This window comes from Neomonachus schauinslandi, chromosome 14 (assembly GCF_002201575.2).
Source record: "Neomonachus schauinslandi chromosome 14, ASM220157v2, whole genome shotgun sequence".
NCBI lineage: Eukaryota > Metazoa > Chordata > Mammalia > Carnivora > Phocidae > Neomonachus > Neomonachus schauinslandi.
The window spans coordinates 55,437,550-55,460,040 of NC_058416.1; the positions used below are offsets into that span (position 1 = coordinate 55,437,550).

The 22,491-nt window shown below is 38.0% G+C and overlaps 1 protein-coding gene across 1 annotated transcript in view; it reads right to left on the minus strand.

Moving 5' to 3' along the window:
• L3MBTL4 (L3MBTL histone methyl-lysine binding protein 4) overlaps positions 1 to 22,491 on the minus strand; it is a 331,186-nt gene that overhangs the window by 98,678 nt on the left and 210,017 nt on the right. Inside the window, exon 13 of the mRNA XM_044921260.1 lies at positions 17,817 to 17,887. Coding sequence (XP_044777195.1) covers positions 17,817 to 17,887 — 71 coding nt within the window. The remainder of the gene's footprint in view (positions 1 to 17,816; positions 17,888 to 22,491) is intronic.

The window sequence follows — 22,491 nt, forward strand, 5'->3', positions numbered from 1 at the left end:
TTGAGCGTCTGCCTTCGGCTTGGGTCATGAGCCCGGCGTCCGGGATTGAGCCCCGCATCGGGCTCCTGCTCCGTGGGGAGCCTGCTTCTCCCTCTCCCACTCCCCCTGCTTTGTGTTCCCTCTCTCGCTGTCTCTCTCTCTCTCTGTCAAATAAATAAATAAATAAATAAATCTTTTAAAAAGTCTTACAAAAAAAAAAGAAAGAAACTGCCAGACTCTTCCAAACCGGCCATACTGTTTTGTGTTCTTAGCAGTGCTGAATGACAGTCCCTGTTGTTCCACAACCCCACTGGTTTGGGGAATTTTGGCCATCTGAACAGGTGTATAGGGGTATGGCATTGTTGTAATTTTCAGTTCCCTGATGACACAGGATATTGAGCATCTTTTCATGTGCTCATTTACATCTGTGTCTGCTAAAGTTTCTGTTCATATCTTTGCCCTCTTAAAAAGTGGGTTGTCTTCTTATGGTTAATTCGTAACAGTTCTTTGTATATTTTGGACACAAGTCTTTTATCAGATATATGTTTTCTAAATATTTTCTCCCATCTGTGGCTTGTCTTTTCATTTGCTTGACAGTGTCTTTCACAGAACAGAAGTTTTAAGTTTTAATGGAATCCAACTTCTCACATTATCTCTTTTATGGGTTGTGCCTTTGGTGTTGTATTTAAGAACTCACTGCCAAACACAAGGTCATCTAGATTTTCTCTTATGTTGTCTTCTAGAAGTTTTATAGTTCTGTGTCTTACATTGAGGTCCGCGATCCATTTTGAATTTGTTGCACTTGTGATGTGTCTTTTCTCTCTCTCTCCCTTCTCTGATTTTAATGGAACATTTATGTAATTTGATTTTCTCTCCTTTCTTGGCATATTAATTATACTTTCTTTAAAATTTCATTCATTTCACTTATCCATAAGCTAAAATCACCCCATAAATTGTTATGATGATTTTGAAAAGCACTTGAACTGTGATTTATTAGACCAATTAAGAATATGAAAAACAGGAGATTTTAATTTACCTCCATTTACTCCTTCTTTAATGCCCTTTCTTTATATAGGTCTGCCTTTCTGACCCATATCATTTTCTCTTTGAAGTACTTCTTTTAACATTTCTTTCAGGGCAGGTCTACTGGTGACAAATCCCCTCAGTTTTTGTTTATCTGAGAAAGTCTTTATTCCTCCTTCACTTTTGAATGATAATTTCCCTGTGTTCAGAATTGTTGTTTGTGGAGTTTTTTTTTTTTTTTTTCCTTTTACCACTTTAAATATTTCACCCTACTCTCCTTTTGCTTAGATGGCTTCTGAAGAAAGTCCAGTGTAATTCTTATCATTGCTTCTCTATAGGTATTTTTTTCTCTGACTTCTTTCAAGGTTTTCTGTCTTCAATTTTTTGTAGTTTGAATATGGTATACCTAGGTGTAGAATTTTTCATATTCATCCTCCTTAGTGTTTTTGTGCTTCCTGGATCTGGGGTTTGGTGTCTGTTGATTGTGGAAAATTCTTGGCCATTATTATTTCAAATATTTCTTCTGCTCTTGTTTATCTTTCTTCAGATCTTCCCATTACATGTATTTTATACTCTTTGTAATGGTTCCTCAGTTTGGATATTCTGTAGCATCTTTTTCATTTTCCTCTTTGCTTTCAGTTTGGGAAATTCTACTGACATCGCTTCAAGCTCACTGATCATTTCATCGGCCATATCCGGTCTAATGATGAGCCTATCCAAAGCATTGTTCATTTCTCTTAGTGTTTTTGATTTCAAGCATTTCCTGCTGATTCCTTTTTAGAGTTTCCATCTCTCTGCCTATATTACCTCTATATTCTTGCATATTGTCTTTTTTCCATTAGAGTTCTTATCATAGTTATTTAGTTACATAGCTATATCATGGCTAAATCCCCAGTTTGATAATTCCAAAATGTCTGCCATATCTGAGTCTGGTTCGGATGCTTGCTTTATCTCTTCACTCTGTGGTGGGTTTGTTTTGCCTCTTAGCATGCTTTGTAGTTTTTGCTGAAAGCCAGACATGATGTATCAGATAATAGGAGCTTAGGTAAAAGGTCTTTGGTATGAGATTATATGTTAAAACAGCTAGCAGTTAGGCTGCTCAGTGTTTGGTTCATCTGTACATGTCAGAGGCTTCGACCTCCTCTAGTGTCCTGTTTCTTTCTCTATCGTTTTTGGGTTTCGCTAGAAACTCCTTAAACAGAGTGTGTATCTCAGAGTTCTCTGCTATAAATCTACTGTTACTATACTGGAGTCCTATTGATGGGGTGTCAACGTACTGGTGGGGAAAGTGGTCTAGAGTCTTATGATTAAAACCAGTTTTTTGTTTCTGATTTTGTTTATGGGCTTGAGTCCCTGTGGCCTTAAGAAGAGTTTCTTAGCCTTTTTGTTTTCCCTTCCCTTATTTGAGACACACAGCTAGAGGGGATTGGAGCTGTTACCTGCCTTTCCCCCAGGACATATAAACCACTGGCAAAGTAGTTTCCCTTGAGGGCACGACCTCCACTCTGATGGATCTGCTGATTTTCAGTTTGTTCAGCCTCTTTCTTTCAAGGATGGGAGTGATGACTTACACATCAGAACTGAAACCAACAATCTGCGTTTTACCTGTGATGATTCCCATGGACAAACAATGTCAGTAAGAAGGCTATGGCAGAATGACTGAGTGACTTCTTCCCTCAGCTCCCTGTGAAAGCAAACCCACAGGGCATAAACCCCAAGAAGGCCCTTAAAATTCAGTGTTTACACAGCTCATAGCATAAGTCAGTTTTCTAAATAACATAATACACAAAGTGTAACCACTGGTAATTTTCTATGTTTCTATCTATTCTTTGCCTAAACTAAAAATGGCAGAATGTATTTTCACCAAATTTAAAGGACACGTGAGTGGCAGTCTCTAACCTACTGAAGAAATTATGCAGTGAGCATGAAATTCACTGTTAGCACTTCCAAACTCTGAGCCGTCAGTGTCTGTGGACCTGCAACTGGAGTCACTGCTGGTCTGAAGGGTCATGCCACACAGACTGAGACAGATGCTTGGACAGAGAGAACACGAATTTCAAAGATGAGCCTCAAAAAACCACCCCCCCCAAAACCAAAACCCCAGAGCTGATATAAATATCAATTTGCTATTAAGCTCCTTCTCTCAGGCACTATGTAGCATGCTCCAGGGTAAGGAGCAACAACTTAGTCCTTCAGTGGTGGTTACTCCCACAAATGTCCACATAAAATTGTATGAGTATTTACTGTGTCTTTGTTTTAAATGTAAAGGATGGAAAAAATAAATATGTTCATGTATCAGCGTTCAATTAAATAAATTATGGTAGAATCACCGAGTGAAATCCTGTGGCTGTTAAGCAAGAATATGGCAGGAATTCTACTCCCAGTTATGATGGAGTAGCTTCAGTAGGGCAACTTTCCTACAAAGGATGACAAGAAAAGCAGACCCGCAGATGATTCAGATTGGTATTATAAGGCACAGAATTAATAACTGTGACTAAAGTGTTTAAGAAATTAGATGGCAAAATAAAGAATCTTACTTGAGAATTAGAACGCATTTTAAAAATCATAATGTGTGGGGCGCCTGGGTGGCTCAGTTGGTTAAGCGACTGCCTTCGGCTCAGGTCATGATCCTGGAGTCCCTGGATCGAGTCCCTCATCGGGCTCCCTGCTCGGCGGGGAGTCTGCTTCTCCCTCTGACCCTCCCCCCTCTCATGTGCTTGCTCTCTCTCATTCTCTCTCTCTCAAATAAATAAGTAAATAAAATCATAATGTGTTGGGGAACCTCGGTGGCTCAGTCAGTTAAGTGACTCTTGGTTTTGGCTCAGGTCATGATCTCAGGGTCGTGAGATTAAGCTCCACGTCAGGCTTTATGCTCAGCAAGGAGTCTGCTTGAGATTCTCTCTCTCCCTCTTCCCCTCCCAAACCCCAATCTCTCTCTCTCTCTCTCAAATAAATAATCATAATGTGAAAATTCCAGAACTGAAATATGCAAAAAGTTAACTAAAAATTCATCGGGGAGAGCAGTTTGTAGACTGTTAAAGAGAGTATTAGTGATCTTGAAGAAAGGTTAGTGGAAAAAAAAATTCAAACTGAAGTATATAGTTCAAAAAGGAAGGAAAACACAGAAAATAGCATATAAGACATATAAACAAGAAACAGTGTAATATATTTGTAGATAAAATCTTAAGAGGAGGAGGAGAATGGAGCATAAGCAATATTTGAAGAGATAACAGTCAAGAAAAATTTCAAAGTAATGGAAGTCATATATATACCCACAGACTTAAGAAGCACTATGAATCCCCCAAAGACAGAGAGAACTACATCTGAGCACTTCATAATAAAACTTCTGAAAATCAAAGACAACATATTAATCTAAGCAGCTGGAGACAATAAGATATACTCCAACACACATTCCCTTCAAAGGAGACACAATGAAACCTCAAATGACTTCTTGAGGAAAACATGGCGGTCAGAAGACAACGAGATATCATCTTTAAAACCTGAAAAAAATTAACTGCCAATCCAGAATTCTCTAACCAGCAAAAATATTCTTCAAAAGTTAAGGCAAAAGAAAGACATTTATGGAAAAGAAAAAACATAGCTAGGAAACACTCCAAAAGAAATACAAAAAGGAGCCTTTCATAGAGGAAAAATGACCCTATACAAAGATGGATATTATACTAGCTACGATATCTACTAAAAGAAAAATAAAAATGTACAACTAACAAGGTAAAATAGGGAAAATGGTATAATAAAATAAATTATTGGTTAATAAAAAATAAAGCAAGAAATATAAAAATAAACATGACACTATTAAGAAAAATAGAGAACAATTATTAAAATGATAGTTATAAACCCAACTTAATGGTAATAACATTGCATATAAATGTATTAAATACTCCAATTAAAAAGACTACTACAATCAGATGGATAGCAAAGTAAATATCACATCCCACTTGCAAGAGACATACTGAAATATAAACACAGAGGTGAGACTATAAAAGGATGGAAAGACTAACACTAACTATCCAAATGCTAACCAGAGAAAACTGATGTGCTAACGTTAATACCAGACAGAGTAGACTTTAGGGAAAGAAATACTAGGAGAAGTAAAGATATATTTCAGACTGATAAAAGGGGAAATTGATTAGGAATATAAAATAATTCTAAGGTTACATTAACCTAATAACATAGTCTGAAAATATATATAGTAAAAGGATAAATATTTAATTCCACAATCACAGAAGAGGGATTTAACACAAAGCAGAAAAACCAAGCACACACACACACACAAAAAAGAAATATCAGTAAAAATAAAGAACATCTAATAACACAATTAACAAACTCATTGTTCAGAATATGTTCTCTGACCACAGTAGAATAAAGCTAGAAATCAATAAAGAAAAATAATAAAACCTACCAAGTATCTGGAAATGAAGCATTATACATCAACCCATAGATAAAATAATCCACAGTGTAAAGAGAAAATACTTTGAATTAATGGTTATGAAATTTGACAAATCAAAAATAATTTAATGTGGGAAAGTGATCTTAGATTAATACTAATAGCTTTAAGTACATACATTAAAAACTAATGATCCAGGCAATCATTTAAAGAAGTTAGAAAAACAATAATAATAAACCACAAAAAAGTGGAATCAGGAAGACTGAAATATAATAGCAGAAATTAATAAAAGAGAAAACAAATACACAGTAGAAAAAATCAACATAGTCCAAAGTAAGAAATTTTAAAAATCTAAAGTACTCAATGTATTAAGGAAATTGAATCTATAATTAAAATTCTTCCCATTAAAAAAGTCCAGGCTCAGATAGTTTTTCTGGTGAATTTATCTAAATAGTTAAGAAAGAAAATGTCACTATTCTTACATAAATTCTTTGTGGGAATGGAAAAAGAGCACATCCTCCCAATTCATTTTATGAGGTCATCATACTCTTCATACCAAAACACAATGAGGTCTTTACGAGAAAGAAAAGTCACAGACCAACTCCTCTTATGAACATATTTGAAAAAGTCCTTTATAAAATATAGAAGTTCTCACTCGGCATGACCTAAATACAAGGTGAGCTTAATAATCAATGGGGAAAATTGATTTCTCCATGACCTTCGCAAATTTTGATCAAAAGATTAAAAATATTTTACTGTTGATTATAATTGTATAACAGGGATACTTAAAAAATAGTAGGGGTAATATTTTTAGTACACTGTGATTTAAAACATTAAAAAATTACTATGTTTTATTTCTTTCTAAAAAACTTATCAGAGGCAAGCAGTGTTGGCTTTCCTCTTGTCCCACACGTACGATACAGAGCAAGCTTTGTTTCTATGCTTTGGTAAATTGTTATACTCCTTTCCAAGTCTGGATCAGCTTCCAACATTTTATCTTTTACATCTGCAATGCTCTGAAATATGAGAGTCCTTTAACGTGAAGCCATCCTCCTACAGGACATACTCGCCTGTTTGTCCCAGGCATCTTCTCATTTATGTCCCAGAGTCTGTTTTTCCTGAGTTCCTCTGACAGCACAGTCAGTGTCTCTCGAACGGGGGCAGCGCCAGCTGCCATGGTTGGCTATTTTTTCTATAAATCTGGTGACATCTGATTAGAATTTCACTTCCAGTTTATCACTTTGTTTCTTTACCGTACTTTCTTATGTGGGGGCCAGTGGAGTGTCCACTTTTGTAAAACATCCCCTGTGTTTATCACCGGGAGCAAGTAGGCCACACAACTACATGCTTTGCTCTCGGTATGTGAACTGAGTAACAGATGTGCGCAGGCCAATCACTGACAGCCTTTGAAAGAAGAGATATTATTGGTCACTGATCATTATGCATATCTGTTAGGTAGGTAGTGATTTGGGGACTAAAGGGCTAGCACTTTGTGCCATGGTTCACAGTTAACATACTGTGGTAACTGAAAGCTGAATTGTGTTGTTAGGAGATGGAATTATTTAATTAAAACATGGTAGCTGAAATTCACTGCATATTCAGTAAGGTGAGGTCTACGTGTATTGGTAAAGAAATACTGGTTCTATGTTTTGACCGGGGTGCTGGTACATGAATATTCATTTATTGAAATTCACTGAGTAATACACATATAATTCACATACTTTTCCAAAAATATGATAAATCTCAATAGGAAATTTCCTTAAGAATCATTATAATTCACCACATTAACAAAATAAAGAGAAAAACCATGTGATCATCCAAATAGATGCAGAAAAAGCATTTACTAAAATTCAATCCCTATTCATAAAAATAAAAACACAAACTAAAAGAGGAGGCAGTTTTCTCAACCTATTAAAGGGCACTACAAAAAACTACAGTAAACCTCATATTTAATAGTAAACTTCTGAATGCTTTCCTCCTGAGACTGAGAATGAGACAAAGATAACTTGCCATCACATATCTATTCAACATTATACTGGAGGTCCTGGCTCAGAAAAACTGCTTAACATTATTGAAAACTATTAGAGAATGCCTAATTAAATGGAAGGATGTACCATGCTCATGAATTAGAGAATGCCAGTTCACCTGGAATTGATCTATACATTCACTGCAATTCCAGTCAAAATCAGAGTATGTTGTTTGGGGTGTGTGTGTGTGTGTAAATAGACAAGCTCTTTAGATATGCAAAGGAACAAGAATAGCCAGGCAATCCTAAAGAAAAAGAACAAAATTGGAGGAGTGGTGTTTTTGGCTATCAGGATTTATGATATAAAGTTAAAAAGTTATAGTACTTGGTGGGGATCCTACACCACTGGTGAGTGACAGCCTCATGCGCTGCAGACGGGCACAGACTCGCAGACTAGTAGTGGCGGGGGAAGGACTCTAGGACAGCCCCTGGGGTGGAAACCTGGAGCGGCAGGGTCGTGCCTGCAAACTGCAGCCCCCGGGACCAAAACTGGGAGTGGTGGGGTCGCGCCTGCAAACTGCAGCCCCCGGGACGGAAAGCCGGAGCTACAGAGTCGCGTGTGCGCGAACTGGGAGTGGCTGGCAGTTTTAGAAGCACAAAGGGCAGAGACGTGCCGGACCTGGAGGCAGGACTAGGAGCGCTGCGAAGGGGCGCACAACCCAGGACGCTGCAATTTATAGCAGTGCAGACAGAAACGGAGACAGTGTGGCCTGGAGAGCTCACTGAAGAACAGACTGAGGTCTCTCTGCTCTGAGGCAGAGGGTTGGAAACGGTCTCTTCTGCTCTGACTCGTGGAAGAGACGCGGAAAGCCACCAGGGAAAGCCGCCAGAGAACAAAAGCCCCAAAGACTGATTCCCGCTGAGCCCATCCCCCGCCACAGGGGGGTAGGGCGACTCCGCCCAAACAGGGTTCCCTGAGTAACAGCGCAGCAGGCCCCTCCCCCAGAAGACAGCCTGGGAAAACAAGAGGCCAGCAACCCTAAGGTCCCAAGAAAACAGGTGCATCTTGCTTGGGTTCTGGTCAATAATTTGGACTCTGTACATTCCCTCAAACACCCATCAACAGAATGACTAGGAGGAGGAGCCCCCAAAACAGAAAAGACTCAGAGATTATGACTTATGCTGCAGATTTACAAATGGATGCAGATATAACCAAAATGTCAGAGATGGAATTCAGGCTAGCAATTGTGAAGACAATGGCTAGAATGGAGAAATCAATTAATGGCAACATAGAGTTTCTAAGGGCAGAAATAAAAGGTGAATTGGCAGAACTTAAAAATGCTATCAATGAGATCCAATCCAATCTAGATAATCTAAGAGCTAGGGTAACTGAGGCAGAAGAGCGAATAAGTGACCTGGAAGACAACATAATAGATAAAAAGGGAAAAGAGGAGGCCAGGGAAAACAACTCAGAATCCATGAAACTAGAATCAGAGAAATAAGTGACACCATGAAGCGTTCCAATGTCAGAATAACTGGAATCCCGGAGGGAGTGGAGAGAGAGAGAGGACTAGAAGATGTATTTGAGCAAATCATAGCTGAGAACTTTCCTAATCTGGGGAATGAAACAAACATTCAAGTCCTAGAGGCAGAGAGGATCCCTCCTAAGATCAAGGAAAACAGGCCAACACCCCAGCATGTAATAGTAAAACTTGCAAATCTTAGAACCAAGGAAACTATCTTAAGGGCAGTTAGGGGGAAGAGAGTCCTTACATACAGAGGGAGGAACATCAGAATAACGTCAGACCTATCCACAGAGACCTGGCAAGCCAGAAAGACCTGGCAAGACATAGTCAGGGTACTAAATGAGAAGAACATGCAGCCAAGAATACTTTATCTGGCAAGGCTTTCATTTAGAATGGATGGAGAGATGCAGAGCTTCCACGAACAGCAGAAGTTGAAAGAATATGTGACCACTAAGCCGGCCCTGCAAGAAATATTAAGGGGGGTTCTATAAAAGGAGAAAGACCCCAAGAGTGATCTACAACAGAAATTTACAGGGACAAACTATAAAAACAACGTCTTCACAGGCAACATGAGGACAATTAATTCATATCTTTCAATAATCACTCTCAACGTGAATGGCCTAAACGCTCCCATAAAATGGCAAAGGATTGCAGATTGGATAAAAAGACAGGAGCCATCCATATGCTGCCTACAAGAGACTCATTTTGAACCTAAAGATACATCCAGACTGAAAGTGAAGGGGTGGAGATCCATCTTCCATGCCAGCGGACCTCAAAAGAAAGCTGGGGTAGCAATTCTTAAATCAGACAAATTAGATTTTAAACTAAAGTCTGTAATAAGAGACACAGGACACTATATCATTCTTAAAGGGTCTATCCAACAAGAAGATCTAACAATTATAAATATCTATGCCCCCAACATGGGAGCAGCCATCTATATAAGCCAACTGTTAACCAAAATAAAGAGTCATATTGATAACAATATGTTAATTGTAGGAGACCTCAATACTCCACTCTCAGCAATGGACAGATCATCTAAGCAGAAAATCAACAAGGAAACAAGAGCTTTGAATGATACATTGGACCAGATGGACCTCATAGATATTTACAGAACATTCCACCCTAAAACAACAGAATACTCATTCTTCTCGAGCGCACATGGAACTTTCTCCAGAATAGACCACATACTGGGTCACAAATCAGGTCTCAACCGATACCAAAAGATTGAGATTATTCCCTGCATATTCTCAGACCACAATGCTCTAAAAGTGGAACTCAATCACAAGAAAAAATTTGGCAGAAATTCAAACACTTGGAAGCTAAAGACCACTCTGCTTAAGAATGTTTGGGTCAACCAAGAAATCAAAGAAGAACTTAAACAATTCATGGAAATCAATGAGAACGAAAACACATCGGTCCAAAACCTATGGGATACTGCAAAGGTGGTCCTAAGGGGGAAATACATAGCCATCCAAGCCTCACTCAAAAAAATAGAAAAATCCCGAATTCACCAACTAACTCTACACCTTAAAGAACTAGAGAAAAAGCAACAAACGACACCTAAGCCACACATTAGAAGAGAAATAATTAAAATTAGAGCAGAAATCAATGAATTAGAAACCAGAAACACAGTAGATCAGATCAGTGAAACTAGAAGTTGGTTCTTTGAAAGAATTAATAAGATTGATAAACCACTGGCCAGACTTATCCAAAAGAAGAGAGAAAGGACCCAAATTAATAAAATTATGAATGAAAGGGGAGAGATCACGACTAACACCAAGGAAATAGAAACAATTATTAGAAATTATTATCAACAACTATATGCCAATCAACTGAGCAATCTGGATGAAATGGAGGCCTTCCTGGAAACCTATAAGCTGCCAAGACTGAAACAGGAAGAAATTGACAACCCGAATAGGCCAATAACCAGTAATGAGATTGAAGCAGTGATCAAAAACCTCCCAAAAAACAAGAGTCCAGGGCCTGATGGATTCCCTGGGGAATTCTACCAAACATTCAAAGAAGAAATAATACCTATTCTACTGAAGCTGTTTCAAAAAATAGAAACAGAAGGAAAACTTCCAAACTCATTCTATGAGGCCAGCATTACCTTAATCCCCAAACCAGGCAAAGACCCCATCAAAAAGGAGAATTTCAGACCGATATCCCTGATGAATATGGATTCCAAAATCCTCAACAAAATCCTAGCTAATAGGATCCAACAATACATTAAAAGGATCATCCACCACGACCAAGTGGGATTTATCCCCGGAATGCAAGGGTGGTTCAACATTCGCAAATCAATCAATGTGATAGAACACATTAATAAGAGGAGGGAGAAGAACCATATGGTCCTCTCAACTGATGCAGAAAAAGCATTTGACAAAATACAACATCCTTTCCTGATTAAAACTCTCCAGAGTATAGGGATAGAGGGAACATTCCTCAAGCTCATAAAATCCATCTATGAAAAACCCACAGCAAATATCATCCTTAATGGGGAAAAGCTGAGAGCCTTTCCCTTCAGATCAGGAACACGTCAAGGATGCCCACTCTCGCCACTATTGTTCAACATAGTACTAGAAGTCCTAGCAACAGCAATCAGACAACAAAAAGATATAAAAGGTATTCAAATTGGCAAAGAAGTCAAACTCTCTCTTTCTGCAGATGACATGATACTTTATGTGGAAAACCCAAAAGACTCCACCCCCAAATTACTAGAACTCATACAGTAATTCGGTAACATGGCAGGCTACAAAATCAATGCACAGAAATCAGTTGCTTTCTTATACACTAACAACACAACTGTAGAAAGAGAAATTAAAGAAACGATTCCATTTACAATAGCACCAAAAACCATAAGATACCTCGGAATAAACCAAACCAAAGAGGTAAAGGATCTATACTCTAGGAACTACAAAACACTCATGAAAGAAATTAAAGAAGACACAAAAAGATGGAAAAACATTCCATGCTCATGGATTGGAAGAATAAACATTGTTAAAATGTCTCTGCTACCCAGAGCAATCTATACCTTCAACACCATCCCGATCAAAATTCCAATGACATTTTTCAAAGTGCTGGAACAAACAATCCTAAAATTTGTATGGAATCAGAAAAGACCCCGAATCGCCAAGGAGATGTTGAAAAAGAAAAACAAAGCTGGGGGCATCACGTTGCCCGATTTCAAGCTATAATACAAAGCTGTGATCACCAAGACAGCATGGTACTGGCACAAAAACAGACAGATAGACCAATGGAACAGAATAGAGAACCCAGATATGGACCCTCAACTCTATGGTCAAATAATCTTTGACAAAGCAGGAAAAACATGCAATGGAAAAAAGACAGTCTCTTCAATAAATGGTGCTGGGAAAATTGGACAGCCACATGCAGAAGAATGAAACTTGACCATTCTCTAACACCATTCACAAAGATAAACTCAAAGTGGATGAAAGACCTCAATGTGAGACAGGAATCCATCAAAATCCTAGAGGAGAACATAGGCAGTACCTCTTTGACATTGCCTACAGCAACTTCTTTCAAGATACATCTCCAAAAGCTAGTGAAATGAAACAAAAGCAAAAATGAGCTTTTGGGACTTCATCAAGATAAAAAGCTTCTGCACAGCAAACGAAACAGTCAACAAAACAAAGAGGCAGCCCACAGAATGGGAGAAGATATTTGCAAATGACACTACAGATAAAGGGCTGGTATCCAAAATCTATAAAGATCTTCTCAGACTCAACACCCAAAAAACAAATAATCAAGTCAAAAAGTGGGCAGAAGAGATGAAAAGATACTTCTCTGAAGAAGACATACAAATGGCTAACAGACACATGAAAAAGTGTTCATCATCATTAGCCATCAGGGAAATCCAAATCAAAACCACACTGAGATACCACCTTACACCAGTTAGAATGGCCAAAATGGACAGGGAAAGAAACTACAAATGTTGGAGAGGTTGTGGAGAAAGGGGAACCCTCTTACACTGTTGGTGGGAATGCAGGTTGGTGCGGCCACTTTGGAAAACAGTGTGGAGGTTCCTCAAAACTTTAAAAATAGAGCTACCCTAATGATCCAGCAATTGCACTACTGGGTATTTACCCCAAAGACACAGATGTAGTGAAAAGAAGAGCCATATGCACCCCAATGCTCATAGCAGCGATGTGCGCAATAGCCAAACTGTGGAAAGAGCCGAGATGCCCTTCGACAGATGAATGGATAAAGAGGATGTGGTCCATATACACGATGGAATATTACTCAGCCATCAGAAAAGATGAATCCCCAACGTTTACATCAACATGGATGGGACTGGAGGAGATTATGCTAAGGGAAATAAGTCAAGCAGAGAAAGTCAATTACCATAGGGTTTCACTTACTTGTGGAACATAAGGAATAACATGGAGGACATTAAGAGAAGGAAGGGAAACATGGGCGGGGGGAATTGGAGGGAGAGATGAACCATGAGAGACTATGGACCTGAGAAACAAACCGGGCTTTAGAGGGGAGGGGGGAGGGGGTATTGGTTAGCCCGGTGATGGGTATTAAGGAGGGCACGTACTGCATGGAGCACTGGGTGTTATACGAAAACAATGGATCGTGGATCACTACATCAAAAACTAATGATATATTGTATGGTGACTAACATAACATAATAAAATAAAAAAAATAAAATAAAATAAAAATAAATAAATAAAGATATAAATTTTCAGGTGTAAAAAAAAAAAAGTTATAGTAATTAAACCAGTACGGTATTGGCATGAGAATAGACAAGCCAATGGAACAGAACACAATCCAGAAACAGACCCGTATATACATGGTCACTTGACTTATGATGAACAGTAGGGGAAAAGAAGGTCTTTTTTACTACATGATGCTGGGTCAACTGAATATTCATATAAAAAGTGAATCTTGGCTCCTATGTTATACCATGTATAAAAAATCAGCTCCAGGTGATTTTTAATCTGAAAGATCAAACAATAAAGATTCTAGAATAAAAAACAGCAGAATATCTTCATGAACATATAATAGGCAAATTTTTTTAAACAGGACACTAGAAGTGCTAACCAGAATGGAAAGGATTAATGGACTCTATTAAATTTTGGACTTTGTATTTATCACAGGGCCCCATTAAGAGAGTGAAATGGCAAATCATAGACTGGAGAAGATATTTGCAATATATCTAACCAACAATGGACTTGTTTACAGAAATCAAGAATTCCTATACATCAATAAGAAAAGGACAATCTAAAAGACAAATAGGAAAGATATTTCACAAAAGAGGATATTCAAATAGCCAATAAACACGAAAATGTGTTCAAGCTCATTTGGCCTCAGGGAAATGCAAAATTAAAATCATAATTAAATAGTACTGCAAACCCAAATAAATGGTTAAGATTAGGGACTGACAATATTGACTGCTGGCAAGGATGTGGAGTACCTGCAATTTCCAAACCGTGCTGGCAAGAATGTATTGGTGCAACCACTTTGTAAAAATATTTGACACCAGCTCCTAAATACAAGACCATTCAATTGCCCAGAAATTTCCCTCTTCGGTCTGTACCCTACAGAAATGCACACACAGATCCACCAAATCACATGCAAGAATGTTCCTAGCAGCACCATTGCTGAGAGGGCAAAACTGAAAGCAACCAATATTAAAATGGACAGATAAATTGTGGCATCTTCATAAAATTGAGTAATATGCAGTACTGAGAATAAGCAAAAAATCAAACCATGATTCGAATGAATCTCACAAACATAATGTTAGCAAAAAGAGTCAGACATACAAGGATACATATTGTGTGATTTCAATTATAAAGTGATCAAAACAGGGCAAAGCAACTGACAGTGACAGAAATCAGAAGAGTGACTGTCCTGGCAGGAGGTGGTAATTGGACAGCAGAGCTGGGCTTCCACTCAGATTCTATTTCTTGACCCAAATGGTGATTAAATGAGGGTAAATCTCTTGAACTCGTCTAAAACTATGACTTAAAAAATAAAACAACCTAGCAGGTGTACATGATAGCCATGATATATCAGCAACTAGAGGAAAAAAGTCAATTGTAATTCACCAAATATGATTCTATACTGGTAACAAAACAAAAAGGTGAATTATTATATCCAAAATAAATCTGTGAGGGATTTATTAACAATGTTTACCTTTTTCATGTTTATCTCTTGTGTTATTTTTTGCTTTATGAAATTTTTGGATTTGTAAAAAAGTGAGCCTTAGTTACACATTTGAGAGAAACAGTAAACAGTTAAAAGTTTTTTAGCTGAATATTCCACAAAACAAAGATGTCCCGTGGGGTAGGGCACTGTGGTGGCCTTGACATTGACATGTGTGTGTGGTACCCAGTAGCTGAGTGTTAGCTGCTCTGGTTCTGCACTCTTTAAGTGGGCCAAAGGGCAGATCACTAAGACGAGCAGGTCCTTTATACTCAAAGGAAATTAGCTTCACTCAAATTGTACTCAAAGGAAGAGATTTTGTGCAGTTCTCTGTGGAACATTCACTGAGCAAAGGTAAAAACCTGAAAGGCCGCCACACAGATGCCCAACTCAAGTCCAGAGAAGGGATGTGGTGCAGCAGATATGGCAACAATATCTTCATGCATTATTTTCCTTAACAAAAGGCAGAAAAGAGAACTACCATTTGCCATGTCTCATGCATAACACTCAATATGCTTACCTATAAACCTATAGATTAATAAGACAAACTCTAACTTCTGTCAATTTTACTACCAGACACCCTTTCAGATAATCATGTTTTCCTCAATAAATTTATATAGCTAATTAAAAATTTCTACCATCCAATCTTACTTTTATACATTATTATGGTAAAGGAAAGAATGTAGTATCTCTAAGAAGTATCCTTGAAAATTATGGGTAGATTTTTTATTTTATCTCTGCCAAGAATAGCTATTGTGAATAAAATGATTTAGAAAACAAAGATAAAAGTAAAAATTGAAAACATGCCCAAGATATGAAAAACACAGGCTGCATACACATGTGTACACATGTACACACAATCTTTAAATATCAAAAGTATAACATTTCCCCTCATAGGAGAAGTGGAGGACACATTTTAGCCCATTTCCCTTTTAAAAAAAGTATTCCTGATGAATTAAGAAGGTGTTTATTTAGATCTATACCCAGAACAACAACAAGAGTAGGAACTTGGAATTTATGCTCAGATTTATAGCCTTACAAAAAATAAAAGGAAAATACTAAATAATCGTTTAATGTCACGATCACACCCTGATCTCTCCCTTTCCTGCTGTGACTTTCATTCAGAGCAACTTCCTCTTTTTTCTCTATAAAGTAACGTTCCTCTCTTTTGTTCTCTGGATTTGCCTGTGCTTTTACAGGAGATTGCTTGTCTGTAATTGCAATTCTTTGCTATTCCCAAATAAACTCATTTTGCTGGTAAAATAACTGGCTGTTTTATTTTTAAGGTCAACATTAAAACTTTTTAAAGTGATGCAGGAAAGAATAAGTACACAGTGAACAAGTTAGAAGAGATTTCATCTTTCACATTATGCAAATGCATTTTGCTAGTGATATTTTCTATTTTTATCAGGATGATCCTCATTACTACTTTTACTATATGAATTACAAAATTGACTGTGTATCTGCCTTAACAGGAATATATACATAATTACTCTGTGGAGATATTTTCAAAAGTGTCAAAATATGAATTAAAACACTGACACTTTTTAAGGGCTCCTTATACGGCTCCAAAACACATGTTGTTTACAGAACGAAGGCTTGGTAAAATGGATTAGAACATTCGTATGGAGCAGTTTCTAAAATATCAGTCATTTATTTTATTTAAAGCAATGTTCAGATCTGATGATATTACCCAGAAATGCTTCTGGTTAGGGAGAAACATGTAGATGCACAATGAAACCAAAGTAACTTAATTGCCTTCCATTTTCTGAGGAAAAGATTCCTCCTCCCTTCGTGGCTGAGATGAAATCAAGAGCCGTTCCAGCCGCAAGCTGAGCTTGGTCTCTGCCTGAGGTGAACAGGTTAGCTTTGCTCAGAGATGTCATAGCTCTTTTTGGTCAATGGCTGCCAAACACACTCTTTTTCTCTTAAGAAAAGTCTAATGGGTAATGGGTAGATGGAGATGAGTGCAGTGCTACCAAGTTGTGCTAATTTGCTGTGCTTTTGGCCAAGGCAGCAGAAAACTCACTAATTTTCTTTTCCTCTGGAAGAGGAACAGGGCTCCTGTTGTGTTCTGGGAGATACAAACATGCAGAACTACTAAAGCTGAAGACATAGGACGCTAATTACAAGTTACCAATGTTTCATCTGATCAAATAAAAATTATTGCACTAAATGAACACAACTAAGGGGAAACTTATTCCTTAGCTTGCTACAATATAACCTCAAAATTATAGATGAAATTCTGTATATATCGAAACTCAACTGGAAAGAAACAGAATTAAATGAAAGCATGCAATTCTTTTTCCTACACTCCAATAATCCTTCAGCTTTTAGTTTTAAGTTTAAACAAAACTTTTTCCCTAACAACCTTCTTGGCTGTCTTAATAATGAGGTACATTTCCCAGTCCCTCAATATATAAAAATGCCATGAGACGCTCCCCGTTTCCCTCCTTCATGCCCTCTGCAGATGACAGAGAGATTCCACCACTGAGACCTTTACTTGGATAGGTTTTGATTTGTCTTATAATGAATGAGGATCACAGAAATTAGAGTCTAGTCCTTTCACTTTAAAAATGAAAAAATCAAGGTTGGAGTGGAGAAGTAATGGAACGTACTTGTCTGTAAGGTTGGGACTAGACCACAAATCCCCTCCTGGAATGATAAAACCAACCCAGCAAACAAGACATTCTTCACAACAAAAACCATAGTCTGTGTTTTTGCTAGTGTTTTAGTTTTTTACCTCTGAAGAGATTATCCAAGTCAATATCTTCTTTTCCTTTGATTTTCAAACACTTTGCCTGCTGTACAAGTCTGGGCAAAGAACAGAAATAAAATCTAGATTCATTATCCAGTGAGGTAGGAATCAATCATGACAGCAGCACAAATTTAAATAGAAACCACAGGGTAAACAGTAATTGACAGGTATTTTGCTGCACCAAGGCTTGTTACAGTTTTTCTTCCGTTTAAGATTTTTAAAATATATTTTCTGTCAGAAACTCTAACTTTGAAACCTGCAACTTGAAAGCTCTCCCCACTCCAGCCCCCATTCATTCTGTTACAGCAGAAAGTTTCTAGAACTCTCTGGGGAATAATCTCTTCAGGTTCTGAGGAGGAGCTATCAGGGATGATAAGGGATGGTATGGTAGTAAGTGGGTAAATAGTAATTGCTAATGATGATTTTAGCTTTTATTTTAATCAGAAGATTATAGACATTGTGCTTAAACAACCGTATAAAGTAATTTAGTTATACAGTTGAATGTCAGAGAATTAATTAACTTTTAAAATGCTCCTGTTTGCAGTAAGGACTAATTTTGTAACTCTTCCATCATGCAACTTTATTAAAACTTGAGGCTCATGGTTTGTAATGAATATGGAAGTTTCTAAAATAAAAATTTTCCAGTGTTGCTAATTACCTAGTAATTAATTTTAAGTAGAGAGACCTTGAGATAGTTGATTAATTTATCCATATATATTTACGATTTTCATGAAAGTTATAATAGCTTGCTTTGCAAATGCATGTTCCTATTGCACTTGTACAGTAGCCGTCTCCTTTTAGCCTCACTGACAAACTTTCGAGTCTGTTTCAATTTCTGTTTTAGATGAGGATCCCGATTCAGTCACCAAAACCTTACACAGGAACCTAAATGACTCGTACATAATTGGAGGTCGTTTTATCTATATTCTATAAATATATATGTCATGGTAAAAACATATTCTATCAGTTAGATATATATATTTTTTACCATTAGACATTTTTTAAAAGATTTTATTTATTTATTTGGCAGAGAGAGAGAGTAAAAGCAGGGGGAGCAGCAGTGTGAGGGGGAGAAGCAGGCTCGATCCTGTGGGACTCAATCCTAGGACCCTGGGATCATGACCTGAGCCGAAGGCAGACACTTAACCGACTGAGCCACCCAGGCACCCCCCATTAGACATTTTTAAATAAAAAATGCAAGAAATGGAGAAAGAATTTCTTTTGAAATCCCACCTTGGACCTTAAAAGAAAGCCCTATATAGCTACTATGGAACATCCTAGCTAGGGGTAGTGAAGCTGAAGTGTAGTGTGGAGACCAGTACCCTCAGCAGAGAAAACCTGCATCCAGGCTCTAGGCTTGTACCCCAGAGCTCATTTCTAAACTCTATATATAGGTCTCAACTTCCCAACATGCAAAACGAAGCTGGACTTGCTTTACAGGGTTTGTTCTGAACAGTTAGTGAAACTCTGTACTATAAAATAGTTTACAAACTTTTATTCAGCACGGACGTGCATAAAAATGTGAGGAATATTTTCATTAATTCAATATGCTTAATTTTCATTATACTCTGGATATATCAGGATTTGTTTACATCCTTGTAGGAAAGAATATTAGCAATAGAAAGAGGGCTTGGATTTAAGCAGTGAGCAGCTGGTGGAGAGAGCTGGTCAACGTGGAATGCCAGAGGCACAACATGTGCACTCAATAGCACAGTGTCGTCATTTTGCAAAGAAGATGGAAAAAAGAACAATTTTAGTCTGCTTATATATTTTTGCAAATGTGTGCTTGGGTATATTCCCCAAAACTTTACAAATTTGATGAAACTGAGTTGATTTTCAAACCATCTTAAAGCATCCCTCTACAATAGATCCTGATGAAGATCTTGATTCTGTCTTAAAAATTTGAAAAATAGACGCTAGTATGTCTTATATAACTTTGATGGGGATTTTAAAAAGCAATTTAAAAATAAATCAAATAATTTTACTGAGTAGCTTTAAAATAAAATTCCAGGCACTGCCATTAACCACAGACATATTTCAGTACAGTCTTGCTTTCAAAATGATTACATGACTAGGGTCACCCTGTAATCAGTTCAGGCTCAGTAACATTTCCTGAGTGAGACAGGTATCTTCTAAGGACTTCTGGACTCCTCACTTTCTTCACCCTCATTTCATTATCACAAAAACTCTATAAGGTAGAGGTATAGGACCCTTGATATAAATAAACTGAGGCTCAGAGATATTAAATCACTTGCCCATCTTGGGCACACAGTGAGTCAATGGTGAAGCCAGAACACAAACTCCAGTCTGCAGACTCCAAATCCAGGTTTCCCCTTCTCTGAGCATCATTGTTCAATGTCTGCTGAGCACTCACAGAAGGCATCAAGAAGGAGAAGTCACTGGCATAGCAAAAGAAAGGGAGAGTCAATAATGCTCCTGGCAGCTGGAGGGAGAGATGGCCTGGAGCTAGGCTAGTGGGGAACTCTGTGGAGGATGCAACTGGGTCTGGTCCTAAAAGAAGGGAGATGACAGGCTTGTAAAGTTCTAGAAAATTAAGGTGGGGGAAAAGCAGGAACTGCAGCAGATTGGGCATAAGCACAATGAAAGGGAGGGTGTTCGGCGGACACGGAGAAACTAATCAATCTACTGGGCTGAAGCACCTGCACTGTGCAGGGAAAGGAGGATCGGAGGTGAGGCTAAAAGAACAAGCTAGAGCCAAGTCGTGGAGAGCCTTGCATGCTGTTCTCAAGCGTTTGGACTTCCTCTTGCTGGCAGAGAAGACAGTGACTGAAGTGTTGCATCTTGAAAAGAGTCTACCGCATACAGGGAGCAGAAATGTTTGGTGATGATTAGGCCAGTAATGTGCCAAAGATTATTTGTTTGTATTTTAGCTAAAAAGGTAATACCACTGAAATCTCTAGGCATTATTCTTTCACCAGTAATTGTGCTTGAAGCCTGGCCCATCCTTTTCATCATAGTTCCAGGCTCTCCAAACAATCTTCCAAATCCTTTGCTAATGCGATTGCTGGTGCAGCCCCAAGTGTCAGGCTACCCATGTGTCTGTGTACCCCTGACTCACCCCACACAGGAGTGCATGACTTAGAGAATTACTGCTTCTGTTGCGGAGACCGGCCGCTGTCATCGAGAGTCTCTGCTACCCACATTGGTTTTCCATTTGCCTTGTCCTTTGGATTTTGTTACTTCCCGTTGACAAAAGGGGCTGCATGCTCTCTGACTCCCTTTCTGTGCTTCTGCTACATTTAAAATGGCAGGTTAGTGGCTACTCTTTCTGGGCTTGGTAAATGCTAGGCCCTGAACTAGATGCCTAACATGAAGGAGGTAATATTAATCTTATGTCTATGTGTTGAAAAGTATAAAGAGGCTAAATAAGTCACACAATAAGCTGAAGAGCCAAAGTGGAAAAAAATCAGAATTTGGAGTTAAGTCAGGTTAGTCTAAATGTAGTCAAACTCCTAGAATGGGAGTTGCAAATGGCAGCCCATGAGTCAAATCCTGCCCATTGCCTGCTTCTGTGAATGAAACTGTAGTAAGCCATGCTCATGCATTACTTATAGTCCATGGCTGCTTTCACACACACACAGTGGTCAAGCTGAGGAACTATAGTAGAGATCTTAAGGCTGGCAAAGCCTAAAATATTTACTATCTGGCCCTTTAGAAAAAAAGTTTGCTGACTCCTGTTCTAGCAGTAAAGGAAAAGGTTCCTAAGGCCAAAAATATACCTATGACATGTGATGGTTTTACATACTACCTTTTCTCAAAATTGCCTTAATAACTGTAGTTAGTTATCACTTAGAATAGGGCTTCAAAGGCAAATATTGAGCTCTGAATGCTTTTTATTTTTTTAGACAAATTGCCCAGGTCCAATCAGTATTTCCTTAAGCTTTTCCTACATGCAGGTATTACAATCAGCCAAAATGGTATCCGCCACCAAGAGACTCAGAACCTACCAGAGGATACAGATGTGTAAAGTGCCAACTTTCACACAAAGCAGATGGAGGAAAGGCCTACACGAAGAGATGAGAAAGTGCTTTGGGATCACAAAGTGGGAAGGGACTTTCTGCTTAAAATGTCAGTGAGATCAGAAAAAGCTTTCAGGAGGAGAGGAGTTTGTCTAGGCCTCAAAGCAAGTTTTACTAAGGGAAGCATCAAGGGGGACAGGTGTGATGTGTGATAAGGTGAAGTGTGCAGGCTGGGGATATATTATGAGGACTGCAAAGGCTTTCTGCACATGTATGTATGTATTCTGTGTGTGTGTGTGTGTGTACACTTGTGTGTATGTGTGTTTGTATGTGTGAATTTAGTGATAGTAAAGCAAAATAAGTCAAGAACCCCTAAGACTATATATCTAAGGACAGATTCATACAGTATATATTTAGTTTGTAAATAAAATGTAATTCAACTTTTAAAAATATTGCATTATAAACCATCAATAATTGACATACATATGGAAATGTTTACTGCAGCATTATTTAAAGAGGAAAAATACTGGAAACAACCTGACTGTCGACAGGGGAGTTAGCTGAATAAGTTAAGGTATGTCCATTCTATGATAAACGATATAGTTATTTAAAACAATGCATTGGACCCATTTGTGTTAATACGGGAAATTACCCATGACATATTGTTAAATAAATAAAAC